General features: G+C 49.1%; 5 protein-coding genes across 5 annotated transcripts; 3 read left to right on the plus strand and 2 right to left on the minus strand.

Annotated features, from left to right (window-relative positions):
- Nucleotides 1-292: 292 nt before the first annotated feature.
- Nucleotides 293-2,041, plus strand: N7519_002605 (uncharacterized protein; the record flags this gene model as incomplete). The annotated part of the gene is made up of 5 exons (XM_057289383.1): nucleotides 293-498; nucleotides 554-575; nucleotides 636-709; nucleotides 758-1,087; nucleotides 1,138-2,041. 5 exons carry the CDS (start codon nucleotides 293-295, stop codon nucleotides 2,039-2,041), a joined length of 1,536 nt encoding a protein of 511 aa, XP_057150585.1.
- Nucleotides 2,042-2,204: 163 nt separating this feature from the next.
- N7519_002606 (putative RTA1 domain protein) lies at nucleotides 2,205-3,396 on the minus strand (the record flags this gene model as incomplete). Its single annotated transcript, XM_057289384.1, is given in 5 exon segments — nucleotides 2,205-2,500; nucleotides 2,515-2,945; nucleotides 3,015-3,164; nucleotides 3,218-3,317; nucleotides 3,372-3,396. 5 exon segments carry the CDS (start codon nucleotides 3,394-3,396, stop codon nucleotides 2,205-2,207), a joined length of 1,002 nt encoding a protein of 333 aa, XP_057150586.1.
- Nucleotides 3,397-4,965: 1,569 nt separating this feature from the next.
- Nucleotides 4,966-7,667, plus strand: N7519_002607 (uncharacterized protein; the record flags this gene model as incomplete). Its single annotated transcript, XM_057289385.1, has 7 exons — nucleotides 4,966-5,316; nucleotides 5,374-5,584; nucleotides 5,676-6,425; nucleotides 6,472-6,599; nucleotides 6,653-7,177; nucleotides 7,229-7,289; nucleotides 7,348-7,667. The coding sequence occupies 7 exons, from the start codon at nucleotides 4,966-4,968 to the stop codon at nucleotides 7,665-7,667; spliced, it is 2,346 nt and encodes a 781-aa protein (XP_057150587.1).
- Nucleotides 7,668-8,047: 380 nt separating this feature from the next.
- On the minus strand, nucleotides 8,048-14,184 carry hir3 (putative transcriptional corepressor of histone genes (Hir3); the record flags this gene model as incomplete). The annotated part of the gene is made up of 5 exons (XM_057289386.1): nucleotides 8,048-8,674; nucleotides 8,758-9,372; nucleotides 9,430-9,585; nucleotides 9,637-9,859; nucleotides 9,923-14,184. The coding sequence occupies 5 exons, from the start codon at nucleotides 14,182-14,184 to the stop codon at nucleotides 8,048-8,050; spliced, it is 5,883 nt and encodes a 1,960-aa protein (XP_057150588.1).
- Nucleotides 14,185-14,541: 357 nt separating this feature from the next.
- On the plus strand, nucleotides 14,542-17,012 carry N7519_002609 (uncharacterized protein; the record flags this gene model as incomplete). The annotated part of the gene is made up of 8 exons (XM_057289387.1): nucleotides 14,542-14,564; nucleotides 14,691-14,820; nucleotides 14,901-15,025; nucleotides 15,079-15,359; nucleotides 15,411-15,794; nucleotides 15,857-16,353; nucleotides 16,413-16,787; nucleotides 16,845-17,012. 8 exons carry the CDS (start codon nucleotides 14,542-14,544, stop codon nucleotides 17,010-17,012), a joined length of 1,983 nt encoding a protein of 660 aa, XP_057150589.1.
- Between the last annotated feature and the right edge of the window lie 453 nt (nucleotides 17,013-17,465).

Here is a 17,465-nt window from a genome sequence, read left to right on the forward strand (position 1 = left end):
GATAGGAACCAAGTGTATTATAAATGAAATTCCTGAGGATGTTTTAGACGACTGACGCGTGTGTACTTATTTCAAACTGAGCTCCAAAGACCCCATTTGCAGATCGCAAGGGGCTTCATTCTTGGGGGCAAGGTTTGCATAAAAATGTCCGAGCTAGAACATTGAAGATGATAAAAGCTCGAATCCCACCGTAGATTAGCTTCATCCAGGACTGATGTATTGCAACTAAGGGCAACTCGGTCGAACATTCTTTATAACCATTTATATATGATTTGCTCTACGGTGGCCCAACATGCAGTCTATCTCCTCAGAATCGACCTTATCAACAGGCGAGCCGGAACCTTCAGCCATTGAGCTCCTGCATGACCATTGCCTTGAGATTACCCCAGATGGGAGATATGTGCGGTGGTCGGGAGACCACCCAAGGCATCCTCGAAATTGGTCTGGCCTACGAAAGACTTATGATATTGTCCTTATCTGCCTCTTGGATCTTTTTATGTGTGACCACACAATATCCCAACTATGTTTGTCAATAGGCTGACAGTATCTGCAGAACAGCATCCAGTACCGCAGGTGTGAGTGTATACCGCTATTCAGTTACGATATTGCCGAGCTAACACCCCGGTCTTTCCTAGTCGGCAGCTGCAGCACAGGCCAAACATGAATACAATATCAGCGACACGCTTTCTATTTTTATATTTGTCACAATGTGAGATCAACTAGTCTCCGTCTATATTGCGTATCTGACATTGAGCAGATTTCTTCTCGGCCAGGTGGCAGGCACCATCTTATTTCCCCCGTGGTCAGAGACATTTGGGCGCAAGAACATGTACATTGTGAGCAGTGGTCTCAGCGCCCTTTGCTGTATGATCATTGGTTTGGTACGCTCAATGCCAGTCATTATCATCATGCGCATCACCGCCGGGCTTCTTTCCGCAATCCCTTATACCATTATCGGCGGCAGCATCGAGGACATGTTCAACTCACATGCTCGAATATGGGCTATGTACTATTGGACAATTGCTTCAAACATTGGTCTCATTCTTGGACCCATAATGAGCAGCTATATTATTGCAGGTCTTGATTGGTACGTAGCCCACAACCATGGTCTATTGTAAATTTCTCACAACCACCCAGGCGATGGAACTTTTATATCTTCGCCATAATTGTTGCTGCGATTACAGGTGGCCTCTTCTTCATTCGAGAATCTCGACCTTCCTTGCTGCTGGCCTACGAGGTGAAACGGGTCACCGATGTGGCTACTGTGCAATATATTCCACCGCCGCTCAACCACGACCATATCCCGGATCTCAACACATTTGTAAAAGAAGCCCTCTTTCGCCCAGCTCAGCTCTTCTTTCAAGAACCCATCATTTTTGTCATCGCAGTGATGATCTCCGTCGCCATGTCCCTCATCTACATCTTTACAGAAGCCCTCCAACCCATCTACGAGTCAATGGGATTTGCAAAAACCGACGCCTCCTTGATGTTCCTCGCCATCGGCCTGGGAACCTGTCTCAGCACATTGACCCGCATGCTAGACAGCTACATTCTCAACTATTTCCGCAGACAGGGACGCCCTATTAAGCCGGAATACAAGCTCGTCGGGCTAGGCCTTGGTGGTCCATTTCTGGCAATTGGTCTATGGTGGTTTGCCTGGACTATTCCACCTGAGACCCAAACTCCGTGGATTGTGCCCACGATTTCCCTCGTTCTGGTGGGCTACGCGCTGACGGAAATGGATACCGTGCTGTATGGGTATATCTCCGATTCTTATCTGAGTTACTCGGCCAGTGCCACCGCCGCCGTTGCATTCGTGCGAGCGCTGTTGTCGGGTGTCTTTCCGCTGTTTACACCTCAAATGTTTGACCGGTTGGGAAATAATGTTGCTATGTCCGTGCTTGCTGCTGTGGCAACTGCGTTTTGTATAGTACCACCTGTGTTTATCTGCTATGGAGAACGGATTCGTCGGGCGAGCAAGTTTGCTCGGTATAGTTGGGAGATTCAGGAGGAGCTGGGTAAAGAAAAAGAAGACTGGTGAGGTATGGACTTTTGTTTGATACATATATCTGCGACTTTCAAGTGAATGCATATTTAATAAAGCATATGAGATATAAATTACATGAGAATCAGATAAACAAAGAGTAAGAACACAAGTAATATCTGAGTGCCCAAAAATGAAGATAAACCAACACAAAATGGGCTTATACCCCTTGGGTAGTTTTAGCAGTGGTGCCCTCTCTCCGGGTTGGGTCCGCCTCCCAATACTTCTCTTTCTTGCCTCGCTTAACGATCAGCCCGTAGATGTCAAATGGATCAACAAAAGTCTGGAGCCAATGACGGGGATCGTCATAGCCAGGGCCTTCAATCTCTGTGACACCATCTTCAGCGAGATAAATCTTGTTTGACCGCGGAAGCCAGTGCATAGGATGAAAGACATTCAGCAAGGTGGTATTGCTATACATGAATACCACCTCAAAGAACCAGAAGAACCACTCCTCTTCAATAAAGGACTGATATTCTCGATGTCACTGTAGGCATTCAGACTCGCGGCAGTAAAGTATTCCACGGTGCGGTAGATGGTGCGGATGGTAATGAGGGTGCAGCTGCAGTATAACACCAGTAATGCACTCTTGATCTTGTGGTTCAATACGCCTCCTCGGGCGCAGTTGAAGTGGAATCGGCCGGCCAAAGACACAAAGCTTACCATTAGAAAGATTTGCATGATAAGCGCCGCCTTCAGTAGTGCCTTTCCGGTGTTCTGCGAGCTGACACTAGAATCTGTCCTTGCGACTTGGGCCGCCCCATTCGCGGTAATGCTCTCAATGACCACGCCCAGGGCGAGGAAGGTCGTGAATACGCGGCCGGGGTGGATTGGGGAGTGGTACGGGATGTAGTAGAGTATGCGGCCCAAAATGAAGAAGTTAGCACCCTCATACACTGGTCTAGGATAATAGAAGTTGCTTGTCAGTAGCGTCTCTCATGATGGGATAGGTATGATGGGTACTCCTTACGGTCCAGCGAGGAGAAGCACAGTGCTTGCAATAAAGATGCCTATATTGCCCCACTGTCCGAACGCTCCAATAGTTCGGGTGATGAAACCCGCCGTGAACAGAAGGGCAGACCAGGGAAGAAAGCCGGTGACTTTCCAGGACTTATATTTGCTATGGAATCTCGTTAATTGGAGGGTTCATAGTGGGTAGGGAGGGTCACATACTAGCATTGATACCCATGGAGGCCGCCGGAAATAGCGAAGAGAATCGCAAAGGCAATTGCAGCGCCTTTGTTTGGCGCATAGAACCACAGGCTTCCCTCCTCTTTGGTTTCGTCAGGTAAACTATTGATCGTGATTGATTTAGTAGGCGACTTACGATATGCTGACCTTGCTTCGAGCATGGTTGTTGTAGATCCACCAACTATATATTTCTTGATGCAAACAATCAAAGTTCATGTAAAAGGACTTCTGTGTAGCTGATGTATTGATGGAAGTTGGAGAGTATGTGTATTTTGATAAAAAACTAGCTGACTATGCCGGGGGAATGTTACATATATATACAAAATTTGGGCAGTGCTTTTCATGCGAAACTATAGGTATATGACCTAGACAGTGTCCACTTCAGGTAATTTCGTATTCCTTGCAACGCCTCATGATATTACATGGTTCCTTAACCTGCCATTCACAAAGAATGGTAGCGGATCCACGATTGGGTATAAAATGGCCTCGTATTTCCACTGCCTCTGCGGCTATGCTGAGCCGCTCAATACGGAAGCTTCACTGCCACCGATCCTCGGCTTATGATTCGCCAACCTTCTTCTCACGCTAGTCCAACCTAAGTAACTTCGTTTTCGCTTGCTTTAAGTGAATTGGATAGGGTTATAGCGTCACCAATATACAACACTAACCAAGATATGTGGACATAGTACGACACAGTACTCCGCGGAGAGGATGATAATAATGGGCCTATAGCTTGGGCATACACGGGACTAGGGGAAAACAATGTCCAAGATCTACCAATGGCAGACATTTTTATGGAGGAGGCCGACTTACGCTGATAGTACATCAAATCCGAAATATACACGCTACTGTGGATATTGTATCCAACTTAAGAGCATAAATAGTTTCATCGGAAATCAGCTCAGAAATGGCTTGTTTGGGCTGGTATTACACCCATGGACACGCTAATGCAGGCTACTAGTAGGTTAATATAATATGTGGCAAGGTACGGAGCAGTGCTGTAAGCCTCTATCTTTGTCTAGTGCTATCTATTTCAGACTTTTCAGGCGTGAGAGGAAGAATCTTTCCCTGCTAGTTTAACAATGTGTCAGGATCATAAGTGAACCCTATATTAAACGGCTAGACTCGATAGTAGATACTTGGTGTACACTATCAAAGTATTCTATACCAAGGGAGGCAGGTGATGGATACCTACATACATATGTGAGCAACTGTTATGGGCCAGATAACACCATGTTAACCAAAAGGACCACTAATATATACCATGTTAATCTCAATGGTGCCTATGTAATGTTGATTCCAGCCCTAGAGATTAACAATTCATTGTCCCTTTTAATGGGAGGCTGTGTCTTCTGATCTGTACGCAGAGGCTGCACAGCACTTTGCGAGATATCGTAAGCTTACCCACTACAGTAGCCTCAGGTGCCCCTATCAAGATCATATAGGACTATAAACGGGCGAATATTTCAGCGATTCTCAGTTTACAATTATTGAATCCCAAGGTATGCTCACATGAGATGAGCTATTAATTCATCTGTCCTTTCAAGTCGCATGGATTATATAGTTGCACGTGATATTGTTGTTGTCAGGGTAACCGATAGCCTAAAGCGGTAAGCGCAATGTTGATCTGTGGACGTTCTGGACTTTCCAAGTTTGCCTGCTTAGCGTATATTCCTCAACTTGAAAGGTTCACGCTTGCCCTCGTGTTGTCTAGATACTCACGAGCCAAAATGCCGCCCAAGCAGCCCCAGACCTCGCTGTTCCAAGTTTATCTTCGGCTCCGGCCCCCGATGGCCCAAAAGCCCAATGAATCTGACCGTTTCTTGAACGTTGAGCTGCCAGAGGTTTCGCAGGAGGAAACTGAGATCGTTTCACTGGGACCAACACATATTACTCTTCAACCACCAAATGACACGAGAAGACGCGCCGTCGAGAGGTTTGGTTTCACAAAGGTCTTCGAGGAGACCGCTTCGCAGCTGGATGTCTTCCATGACACTGGAATGGAGCCTATCATACGCGGAGTTCTGAAGGAGAATCGAGATGGACTTGTCGCTACCCTGGGAGTTACAGGCAGCGGAAAGGTCTGCTCCCAAATATTGCAATGTCGTGATGACCAAGCTAACGGGTTGGTTATACAGAGCCACACCATTCTAGGATCCAAGACCGAACGAGGAATGACCCAAATGGCGCTTGACGTTATCTTTCGCTCCCTAGAGCCGACAACCAAGACCGACTACGATAGCATTACCCCTGTAATGCTTGCCTCGCTGGCTGCCGCGGACGCTTCTGAAGCCCAATTGTTCTCCGCCCAGACATTTTTGGAAGCTGTATATGGCGAGCCAAATGGACGTACGTCGAGAGCGCAAACTCCCATGAGCCCATCTCGTGCCAATACTCCTTTGATGGTACGAAGCCCCTTTACCTTGAACTCCCCCCCAAGGATCCCCGACCCCGCGATCGCGCACCCCTGGACCTTCTCTCCCAAGGCCGAGATCTAAACCTGGAAGCCCCCGTAAAGCGGATTCATCTTCTATCACCAGTTCCAATAACGCTGCACGAGCTGGCTTTCGCCAGGTCTCGACTGAGCCCTCTGGATGGATCACCCCAGGATTTTCGAATCCTATCCCCTACACCCACTCCAATCTACTTGAGCCCAAATCAGCTAAATCTCGACTTTATGTCTTTAAGGAACCCACCCCGGCCTTGAACTTCCCCCGCCGTCACATACGTGAACGACCATGCGCCCTTCCTAGGTTGCCCGATATGAGCCACCTTACAGTGGATATGGATTCAAATGCCGACTATGTCGTTTTGGTGTCCATGTATGAGGTGTACAATGACCGAATTTTTGATCTTCTGTCTCCCTCTATTGTCTCAGGCCAGGGCACCATGTCCCGCGGAAATAACCAGAAGGATCGCCGACGTCCTCTGCTCTTCAAGCCTACCGAAGGCTCACCAGATCGGAAACTAGTTGCAGGGCTACGCAAAATCGCTTGCAGCAGCTATGAGGAAGCGCTAGCTATCTTGGACGTTGGTTTAACCGAACGCAAGGTAACTGGCACTGGGATGAATAGCGTTAGCTCTCGAAGTCATGGCTTCTTTTCCCTGGAAATCAAGAAGCGGACATGGTCAAAGCGGACCGGTGAACACAACTGGGCTGGAAGCACCCTCACCGTTGTGGATCTTGCTGGTAAGTATTTGTATCCTTACAGTAGGGCCGCCCCTAACTAATCTAGGCTCCGAGCGTGCGAGAACGGCAAAGACAGCCGGTGCCACACTCGCTGAGGCTGGTAAAATCAACGAAAGCTTGATGTATCTTGGCCAATGCCTGCAGATGCAAAGCAACATACAGGATGGAATGAAGGTGTGTTTGAGCTCATCGTCGTGTGTTTCTTTGGCAGCTGCTAATCTATGAAGACTGCTCTCGTTCCTTACCGGCAATGCAAATTGACCGAGCTTCTGTTTTCAAATTCATTCCCATCGTCTCATCAGATGTCTAAAGGCCAATATCCCCAAAAGGGTATCATGATCGTCACCGCTGACCCCCTGGGTGATTTCAACGCCACCTCCCAAATTTTGCGTTACTCCGCATTGGCTCGTGAGGTTACTGTACCAAGAGTTCCCTCAGTCTGCGAATCTATTTTGTCTGTCGCTTCTGGAAGTCACCGCTCAGTCAGTGGCTGCACTTCGCCAAATTTCGATTCATCCGGAGAGCTCGAGAGAGCTGCTGCTGAGATCGCACGCCTCACACGCGATTGCCACGGCCTCGCTGTCAAGCTAGCCGAAGAAGAGATTGCACGGTCTGATGCTGAAATGAGACTGAGAGCTGCTGAAGAAAGATGTCTCATGATTGAGCAAGACGTGAGAGAGGAGTGCTGGGCAGAGATGGATGAGAAAACGGAAGAAGAAAGGCGACGCTGGCAGAGGGCTTGGGATGAGCAGGTTCGTAGCGCTGGACCAGCTCAAATTTTACCAAACGCTAACAATTTCCAGATCGGTCGCAATGACGAGCACATCGACAAGAAGGTTGAGCTTGTATCCCGTGGATTCCAAAGTAGGTTGGCCCATTAGGAGCGAAACGTAGGAACTCGTGAACTGACCTCTATCTCCAGTATTTGAAGATTCGGGGCCAAACGAAAGAGTGGAAGAGCTCGAGCAAGAAAATGACCAGCTTCGCCGCAAACTCGCCGCCCTTGAGCGTGAGATGCAGAACCAATCCCCTACAAGAAAGCATAGACCCAAGAATGCCACGCCCGCGCGGTCTAATCTTCTCGGTCGCGAAAGCGATATCGAGAATGCCTTGCAACGCATGGATCAGTTGAAGCTCGCAGATACCATGTTTGCTCCTCCATCCCCAGGGGCCTCGCCTATCAAGAGGACCAGGAAAATGGGAACCCGGAAATGGGACCTCGCCCCAGAGGACCAGATCTAAGCGTCCCTCTCTACTCTCCTCGATCATGACTGTTACGATTTATTCTTCTTACGCTGCTTGAGATACAAGACCTTCTAATTGCTGGGTTTACTTCTTTCCTTTTCTTTTTGGTTAATATTGAATGATATCCCTTGGCTAAGGCGTTCGGAGGTGACTGATCCTTGTGTTCAATAATTGTTGATATTTCATTTCCCAATTGACAATCCCAGATTTGAATTTTGCGAATATTGTACATGCTAGCTCGTAAGCCATCAAGCCACCTGTCTCTCAACGCCATCCTGTAGTTAAAAAGATCCTGTCTTGAGGAGAACATCCCACGTGCTCCATAACCGAAAAGAAAAAAGAAAGCAAGTCCCCTCCTCGGATGTATTGCAGATTGCTCAGGACTCAGAGGGCGTAATGTCCATGGCATCTTGTTCCCCGGTATCTCGTTTGTCAGCGACATGCTCAGACTCAGTATCATTGGCAGACTGGTCGGCAGCGGGAATCTCCTTCTCCTCTTTATCTTCTTCCTCTAACTTCGTTTCCTCATCCTGCATCTCCTCATCGTCATCTCCCTCACCCTCAGCCACACCATGATCACCGTCCCCATCCCCATCGCCCTCCCCCTCGCCTTCATTTTCATGGACCCCTTCATCGTCCTCGCCGTCACCTTCATCCGCACCTTCGTCACCAGTGTTCCCTTCCTCTGCATCAGTAACATGAGGGAAAAGCGCCGAGGTCCCCTCATCACCTAGCTTCGTGTCATCATTCTCGCTCAAACCAGTCTCGTCAGCTGTGTCATGCTCGTCCATCTGCTCAGCCGAGCCATCCCCAGTAATAGAAACCTGCTTAGCTGAACCAAGAGGCGCAGAGCTCGGCCCCGCAGAAGTCGACCCAACGCCCTGCGGAGTTGCAGGCGGCTCCGGCTCGCCCGCTGCGGTTATTTTACTGGCCACAGTGCGAGGAGCCAGCTTCGTGTTCACGATTGTGTCGGCGCGTTTCTGGATATCGCGGCGGGCGATGCCCTTTGTACGGCCGCGGGCGCCGGGGTATCAGATGCTGGGACGGATGTAGGAGGGGTTGAGGTCTCGGGAGGGCCGTCGCCTACCATGAGGACGTGGTCGACTTTCATCTTTTCTTTGTTCTCCTCAGTTGCTTGTTCGACCAGGTGGGGAGTGTTGATCTCGTAGAGACGGGCGTAGAGGTCGGCGATCAGGTCTTCGAACATGGTGATTTTCATCAGGTTGTTGTTGAGCTTCTTTAGCTCCAGGGCATCTCGAAGTAGTTCTAAGATGGACCGGCTCTCTAGTCCCAGGTGAGGTAGGCTTTCCAAGCGAGCTGTCTTTGTAGAGAACTCTTCCCATCCGATTGGTTTGAATACGCTTTCTTCGTGACCTTCGTTGATCTTGGCTGCGCGGCGGATGATCTTCGCATAAGTTAGGCAAATGTCTTCCCACAGCTTGGTGTGATTGAAGAAATCGCCTTGCTTCTTTCTCACACGGCGCAAAAGTTGATCTAAGCTTGCGCGATCGTCAAGCTGGTCAAGCAAGCCAACAAAAAAGTACACGTAGCGGGTCGTGTAAACGAAATGTCGACCCGGACGTTCGAATTCTGGCCGCCACACTTGGATTGTAAGTGTCTTGGTGAATATTTGGGAAAGCTCCTGCTTGGCAGCAATAGCAGCGGTTGCGTTTTGTTGGTCGTCGTAAATGACATGCGCAGCCTAGGGGTTGTAAGCAGTATGAACAAAAAAGAAAAAGATCAAGTCGCGTTTATATACCTTTACACCCATGCGATGATGCCAGTTGGACTTGTCGGCGCTTTTATACTTCCGAAGGACTTCGAGTATGTATGTGTTCCATCCCTCCATGTTCTCAGGAGGCTCGATCTTACGGGCCCAGGGAGTTGCAAGGAGGGTCTTGCTTCCTTCGGCAGGCTGGTGTTGCTATCAGAATGAGTTCTTCATATCAGAAGCGATAGGACTTACCGTCATGTTGCCTCGAGCAACAAGCTTGTGTACAAAAGAGAAGAGTTTGAAATGTGGCTCAAAGATCGGATCAGAGCGCGAGTCTCGTCGCTGCGGAAGTGCAGCAATAGCATCGAGAACAGCATTTATCACCTCTGGCATTTCGACTCTTTTGGATGTCGTCCTCAAAGAATCATCGCTAGTGAACATTTTCCAAAGACATTTAGCAAGTGTGTAATGAGTCCTACAAGGTGTTAGTACTCTTTCAAATGCCCCAATTCTGTCAAGTCCCATTTAGATCACTTACATCCATCGCTTAGACTTGTCGATAGCTGCCCGTTTGAGAAGATTGCTAGCAAAATTCCATGTTGAATAAGCTGACATCTCCTTGAAAGGCGTTCCCTTGTACATTTGTTGGCTCTCCTCGCTGCTGAAATGACGAGGGAAGTCTGCAACACTGAAGGCTCCCATGGATAGTGGCTCACGAGAGGATGAGTACAGGCGGATACCAAAGTCAGAATAAAGATCTGACATCGCTTCTCTGGTCTCTGCCGTTGGCTCTGCACTCCTCATTGCTGTTGAAACAGCCATGGCATAGCAATGAATAGCATTTCGCTGCAGGGCTGCCAAGTCAGACCGGTTGTTATTGATCTTATCAGCTGTCCATGTAATGTCTTCATCAAGTTTGGAGTCATAGGTTTGAGCGAGCCTATACCAGGTTTCCCATCTCCCTGTTCCATGATCTAAGTCCTGCCTAAAGAACCCGATGGCGTCGTCAAGCTCGCTTGTTGAACCAGGGCTGAGGCGCTTCTGGGATCGGAATTTGGTGAGTGCGGCATGACCGAGAAGGAAGAACCAGCCCTTCGCAGCAATCTTGGCATTCTCGGTGGGAACTATAGTCGTCGAAAGCTCTGTAATGCCCTGAACAGCACGGAGGAGGTTGGATGGGTTGAGTGGGGCTTTAAGGTATGCATTCACAAGGCGACGATTGAAAGTCAACTGAGGTGTCTGTGAAGAAGCCTTAGCGGGGCCAATCGCTTGCTGCATCTTCTCAATGGTAGTCTTCAATTCGGACTTGGACAAGTCCTTCATATTCATCTTGTTTGCTTGTTGCAGAACAAAGTCGATCATTAAGATCGCTGTAGGGCGATCTAATTTCTCGGGAGGACATCCATGGTCCAAAGTCCCATCGAACGCGGAGAATTTGATACCGTGGAGATCGAGAAGTATTTGGCACACATCAAATTCATAGTCGCCCTTGGTTTCAAGACCAAAGAGCTCCGCTTTCAGAAGTTTCAAGAACCTCTTTTGCGAATATCTGCACATCGATCGAACGCCCAATGCATTATGGACGGAACGAAGGAAATGAATGCGGTCTTCAAGCGGATCATCGAAAAGCTCTTTGTTTTGTGCAATCGCTTCCATGAAGAGGGTGTATTGCAAGATCCAGCAGCGGACATATAGCTCTCGCATTCTTTCTTTCATGTTTTCAAGCGATTTTGCCAACGAGCCTCGGAAGTCGCGACCAGAAATCTGGCCTACTCGCACCGAGTCCTCGTAAAGGATAAAGCTGTGCAAAAGCCTCACGAGGCGGGCTATAGCAGACATTGAGGTTTGTAAATGTTCCATGTCAAGACAGTCAAATGCTTGTTCTGTATCTTCGAGAATAAGCAGTATGGCTTTGGCCACAATGCCATCGAGGGCTTTGAGCCAGCCCAACAGAGCTATTTGACGATGGTGGCTTGTTTCTTCGCTGTGTTTCGCTGCCTCGAGTTCTGCCATTACCACTTCGATGCTTCGTAAATAGCAAGAGACAACTTTAGGCGGGTAGTCAATGGCTTGATATGCCTCCTGGAGTCGGCGCCAGAGGAATAGCCGCAATGTAGCATCTCCTCTATCGAGGAAGGCAGCCATTTCCCCGAGATGTGAGGTAGGGTGATCTACGTCATTCTCCATCGGCATCTCAGAATACTCAATCGATGAGGGTTCAAGGATTGGCTCTATTGCTTCGATGAGAGTCACAGGATCCTCAGAGTCTGAGTTGAACACCTTGGCGAAAAAGTCCATGCACTTGAGCTTCAAGACCTCCTGGTCTATCACAGCAGCGGACAATTCTGACATAGTAGTGTTATTTATGAGACTGACACTTGGGTTGCCAAGGGACTGAAGTATTTGCTTCAGGTCATGAAGACAGAGCAGGATGTGTTCTCGCTGTGCGTCCGCAGCAAGATTGATATGGAATGCCGACGCCCACAAATGGCGCAGAGTGAGGTTTGATTGGGATTCGCCAGATGGGCAGTGGCTGACAAAATGATCTATGGATGAGCGGGCTAGCATACCCCAGCGAGCCAGCCGATCACGCTGCGCCAGTCTTGTCTCCTGGTCTGTCTCACTGCCAAGACTCTCAGCTGAAGCAAAAACATCCAAATGAAGCTCGTAGATGGCTTGTATCATCTCAAGTTCGAAGAAGTCTTTAGTTTTATATTCAAATGGAGCTCCATCGCTTGACCCAAGAATTCGAGCTTCAAGATTGGAGATCAGTTCGCTGCACGCCTGGTAGATAAATCCATCCTCCCGAACTAAAAGCTCCACGACTGTCTTCTTTAGCTCTTTTGGCCACATAAAACAGACGTAAGTCGACTTTGCTGTCGACCAGTTCGAAGACTCTTGGCCGAAATCCGGCATAAGAAGACATTTTAGCCATTCGAACGAAGCTTCATGGGGATGCAGCCAGTCAGAGTTGATGGCGCTGGAAAACTTATAAAGTTGCTCCCCAGAAGGAAGCTCTTCCTCGATAACTGGCTTCCGAACAGCTTTTCTTGAGTGCTCAAGGAAAACAGCCAATCCTGACTTGCTTGTGCCACGAATGTCCTTCAGTGGAGATAAATCATCCTTTTGCTGCATCAATCGAGACTTTTCATCATCCCATGTCTTGATGAGACCTCGGAAATCCTGAAATAATCGTGTTTCCAGATCCTGGGGTGTATCGGTTGAGTCATTCCCAGGGCACTTTTCTCTCAGAGCTTCAATGCTACCGAGCGCATCGATACCGACCTTCGAGAAGAGAGAGTCGACAGTGCTGAACATCCAATCATCGGCATTGACAAAAATCTCAAGACGGTCTCCGTAGTACTTGTCTTGATCGAATGCAACTTCTTCGGGTGGTGCCAGAGTGTCAGCATTTGACTCGCGGGCTCGGGTTCGTCTGCTTTTCATGCGGCCACCCTCCGGCTCTTCGTTCGCAGCTGATGCAGACGATCTTTTGCGAATGTCCACTGCAGAGTTCGTGTCAACTTCTTCCGCGTGATTCCCATCTTGTTCTGCCTGTTGATCTTGCGGCTGCGTCGATTGACGTTCCAATGACTCCATCAATTGCTTTTCGGCGCTTTGATCGATGGAGGAGTGTTCCTCACCTGGCTCAGAGGGCTCTTTCGCTGGCTGAGGCGAACTCTGTTCGGGCTTGCCATCATTTTCGGTTGTCTCAAGCATCACGTCGGCAACCTCATTGCCACCATTATTTCCGCGCCCCTCGGTATCTATGATCATTTCCGTATCCTCCGGGTTCGCGATCGGTGTAGTTGGAGCATGGGAGCTTCTAGCGGGTAAGATGATGCCGATAGACGGAGAGGGAACAGCAGCGAGCGATTCATCGCCTTCATCGTCAAGTGCTTGGAGAAGCGCCTTGCCAACTGACTCCCAGGTTGGGTCAGCAGGGGTTATCTCTCGGCGAGAAGCGTGAAGGGCAAGCGGGCCCTTTGACGGATTTAGGCGGCTCAAATCAGCGGGAAGAGCGGGCAGGTTTGGATATGGATCCTCATGCTGTTTGAGGTATTTCAATAAAGCTTTCTTTGGCCTCTGATCGGGGATTTGCGAGGCAGATAACTTGTCAAAGAGGGACTGCAGTGTGCTTCGCAGGCGCTGCTCCGCAAATATCTCCTCAAGGCCAAGCTGCTCTGACCGTAGTTCCAAACGGTTGTCATCGTCCGCTAGCACACTTTCCAAGCAATACCGAGACAAGCGGTAGCTGTTTAAGGAACTGCTGAGCCTTGCGCTTTGCCTCCAGAGGTTGAGATCTGAGTCGTCTCGTTCCAAGGCATCCCCAAAAGATCCTAAAGCTTTCCTTGATGCCTCCGTCAACTTCCTTTGTGTTTCCTCCTCGGATTCGGGGGTCTGTGACGCTGTTCGTATGGAGACTTGTACTGAATCGAGGACAAATTTGCCGTGGTTTTTATAGGATAGATATAGCATTTGGAATAGACTGGAGGTAGAATCGTTGACGTTGAACTCGGCGATTGGTTCTGTAGCAATTTCATCGTGCGCATCGTGTGCATCGTCGAATGCACCCCTTTTGAAATCGGAGATAGACTCTGGGTATTTGAAGATCTCGGAATTGAGAAGAGCTTCATAGGCTTCAGCAGCCTGGGAGTAGTGCTCTGGCCCTTGTGAATGCAGCTTTAAGGCATTGTGGTAAAGCTTCAAAGCTTCCTCGATCTGAAGCTCCTTGGTGTCGTCAACTTCCTCTTCGACAGCCTCATCGGGCTCAACATTCAATGCGACCCAGCTCGACATGGTGTGAGCTCCACGTGGGTCCGTCAAGTATTAGATGGAAAAGAAAGATCAGGCGACAGCATCGGGCAAGATATCGAGACCCTAGATGCGACAAGATAATGAGCGAATCAGTTGGTTATCGCGGGCAGACACACGTTATCACGCGTTTGAACCGATCGGGGAAAGTGTTTGGGGCCTTGGTGCCTGAATGCCTTGTGGCCTAGAACCCTTTTCTTGGGGAGTACTGGCAGTTGGAGTATTCTTAGATCACTCTTCACTTTCCCCCTCAGTGCAACCCCTGAAACGTCTTACGATTCACGCAGAATTCATAAATTAAGATACCCTCATCTTTGATTCTACCGCGCTTGTGCAGGCGCCATGGTTGCGCCCGCTGTCCCTGAGTACGTGCTCCTATCCCCGTTTACGTGTTCCCCGGGTTGCGTATGCATGGCCATTGTTCGAGATTGGCGAGAATTGTCACTACGGAAATTACAGGAGTTGTGACTGACATTAAGGACATTATTTAGGATCCACGAGGAGGAGGATATCTACGTTGCAGTCGATGCGCGAACGGAGTCCTTGCAGAGCTTGCGAGAACTAGGCCCTCCAGACCTGGTCTATTTGGTCAAGCAGCCTAAGGCCAATTCGACTCGCCAGGTAAGATATAAGATAGCAACTTCCCTTCCAGATACAATCTACCATGTGTGAACAATTGGTTGAGTTTATATCTATTGCAGACCGGAGTTTATCATCATGTCACCGGAATCGATGCCTCCTCGTCCGCTAGCTTAGCCGCCTATGTCAATACCCTCACATTCTCTCCCCTCGACAAGACGCATAAGGTAGTCTCGGGAATCTACTGGTTAGAAATCTATCTTGGTATAGTGTTTGATTCAGACGCTGACATCTATACAGTTGCTACAATGCATTCTCTCATCTCGATATGCGCGTCGAAGTCAAAATTCCCGGAAGCCTGGAGAGCTACTGCATTGATGAGCGCGGTGACAAGCGTGTTGCTACCGAGGCTCTTTGGCTTGAGACCTTCCTTTGCGCCGTCCTGAGGGCCTATCTCTATGCGGACGATGGAAGCGGAGATTCCGTCAAGAGGATTGTTGGAGTCCGACGATTCAACCCCGTGACAAACACAGAAATGGAGCACAAGTTCTTAGATGCCGCCGAGAAACTTTTCTTTTTGGGTATGGATCTCAAATGAGTTTACCTGTTGTGTCTCTGACTAACAATATTAGGACGCCAACTGAGCTCTGATCCCGAAACCCAAGTCCCTAACACTGTGAGCAACCACCTCACATCCGGCATCCTGAAATACATCCACACGACTGGTCGTTATACTTCTGGGATCAACTTGTTTGAGAAACTCCGTACAAAGGATGTGGAGGTCTCGTCCCTCCTGGCTCGTGTACAGATTATGGCAGATGAGGAGGTGCAAGCGGTACGCCTCATGTACGACGCTTTACAAGATGTTCCAATGGATTATGCTCTGCTTGATTGCCAGGCTAGTTTCTGTCAAAGCAAAGGTGAAAGCGAGATGGCACTTGAGTGCGCCAAGCGTGCAGTTACTGCAGCTCCCAGCGAATTCAGTACCTGGGCCCGCCTCGCAGAGGTGTATGTCAGTATGGAACGCTGGGACTTGGCGCTTCTGACTCTCAACTCTTGCCCATGTTCACTTATCAAGACAAAGATACCCCTCGCATGCCACAACCATCACGCATCATGCTCCCAATTCTTGCTGAAAGCATTCTCGATGAAATAGATGAAGGCCAGCCCAAGCAAGGAGACCCTCATGACTATGTTCACCCTTCACTTCGAAAGATCCATGCTGCTAATTACCAAGGTACTTTCTTGAAGGCCTATAATCTTCTGACAAAGATCGCTGCTGCCATCGGATGGGATCAGCTACTCAAGGCTCGCAGCCAGGTTTTTGTGATGGAAGAAGAATACCGTGTTGAGCGACAGCATGTTCCTAAGCCCGCAACATCAATGGGGGCGGAGACCAACGGCAACAGCCCCGGCCACGAAGATGACTCTGGCTCTGTGCCTGGCCCTGGCCCGACCGAGCCGTCGTCGGAAGAAACTGCCAATGGAGATGTTGGAGAGAACCACACGGAAAGCCCCCTCGAGCGGCCGGAGCAAACAGTAGCATCCGAAGTTGTCAAGTCTGGCAAGGAAGATGTATGTTGCACACCCATCAGGACGTACTTCGTTATATATGCTAACTTTTTGTGTCACAGCCCGACCCATCTCACGCCTCATACACGCAATTCCGAAATAAGCGACTGTGCGAAAGGTGGCTGGATAACTTGTTCATGGTACTTTACGAGGATCTGCGCATCTACACCATCTGGCGGACCGAAATGGCCCAGTTCCGTCAACAAGCCATGGAATACAAGAAATCCGCCACCGAGTGGGAAATTCTTGGTGAGCTCGCTCAGCGGCTGCACCATTTCGACGAAAGCATTGAGGCATACCAGAGCTGTCTAGCCACTCGGTTTTCGCCCAAGGCTATGCGTGGGGTGTTGAAGTTGTACGAACAGCGAAATGACACCAGAGGCATGCTCGGCGCATTGATCCGCCTCATCGCCTGGCAATATCGCTGGTACTCCGAGGTATGCTCTTTTCCCTGGCTAATGTCGCTTTGACCATTATAACTAACAAACCATCAGTTTTCACCTGAGCTCTTGTTCCTGGTTCGCAAGCTAATCGAGGATGAGGGTGCTGTCAAGGTCCGCAGCATTGTCCAAGCGACAAACCTCCCTCAACCCGTCCTCGATCTCACACACCAGTACTGTCAACTATGCGCCACCTTCCGCAGCAGTGGTAGTGACACTTAAATATGTTGGTGATGATCAGACACAAACTGAGTTGGAAGACGGTTTTATGTCTTCCCCTGGATATCAAGATAGAAAACGGGGCGTAGGCAGGGCTAATGACCATCCTTGATGACACCTCTTTTTTTTTGCACTTTCTCTTGGTCCCATTATTAGGTAGTTTTCTTAGATGGTATATATTTTCCATATTCCGTATCTGGTCGCGTGTCCCATTCAATATGATAGGTGGATCTCTACGGAGTACCATTTAGGCCTCGACTTCTACCCAACGCTAGTATATGCATCGAAATCCACAGTGGAGAGAAACATAGGACTCAGCCAGTAGATGACCTCCAACGGCGATTTATATGCACGTCATCTCCAGGTCCCCAGATCATAGCGAGGATTGGCTACTTCCAGACTAGTTTGATATCTCTGGATCTATAGAGACGAGAGCTCACTACCACACCACAGCAC

The sequence above is a fragment of the Penicillium mononematosum genome, assembly GCF_028829835.1.
Source record: "Penicillium mononematosum strain IBT 11891 chromosome Unknown utg000002l:1.0-8112719.0:1.0-8118358.0, whole genome shotgun sequence".
Taxonomy (NCBI): Eukaryota; Fungi; Ascomycota; class Eurotiomycetes; order Eurotiales; family Aspergillaceae; genus Penicillium; species Penicillium mononematosum.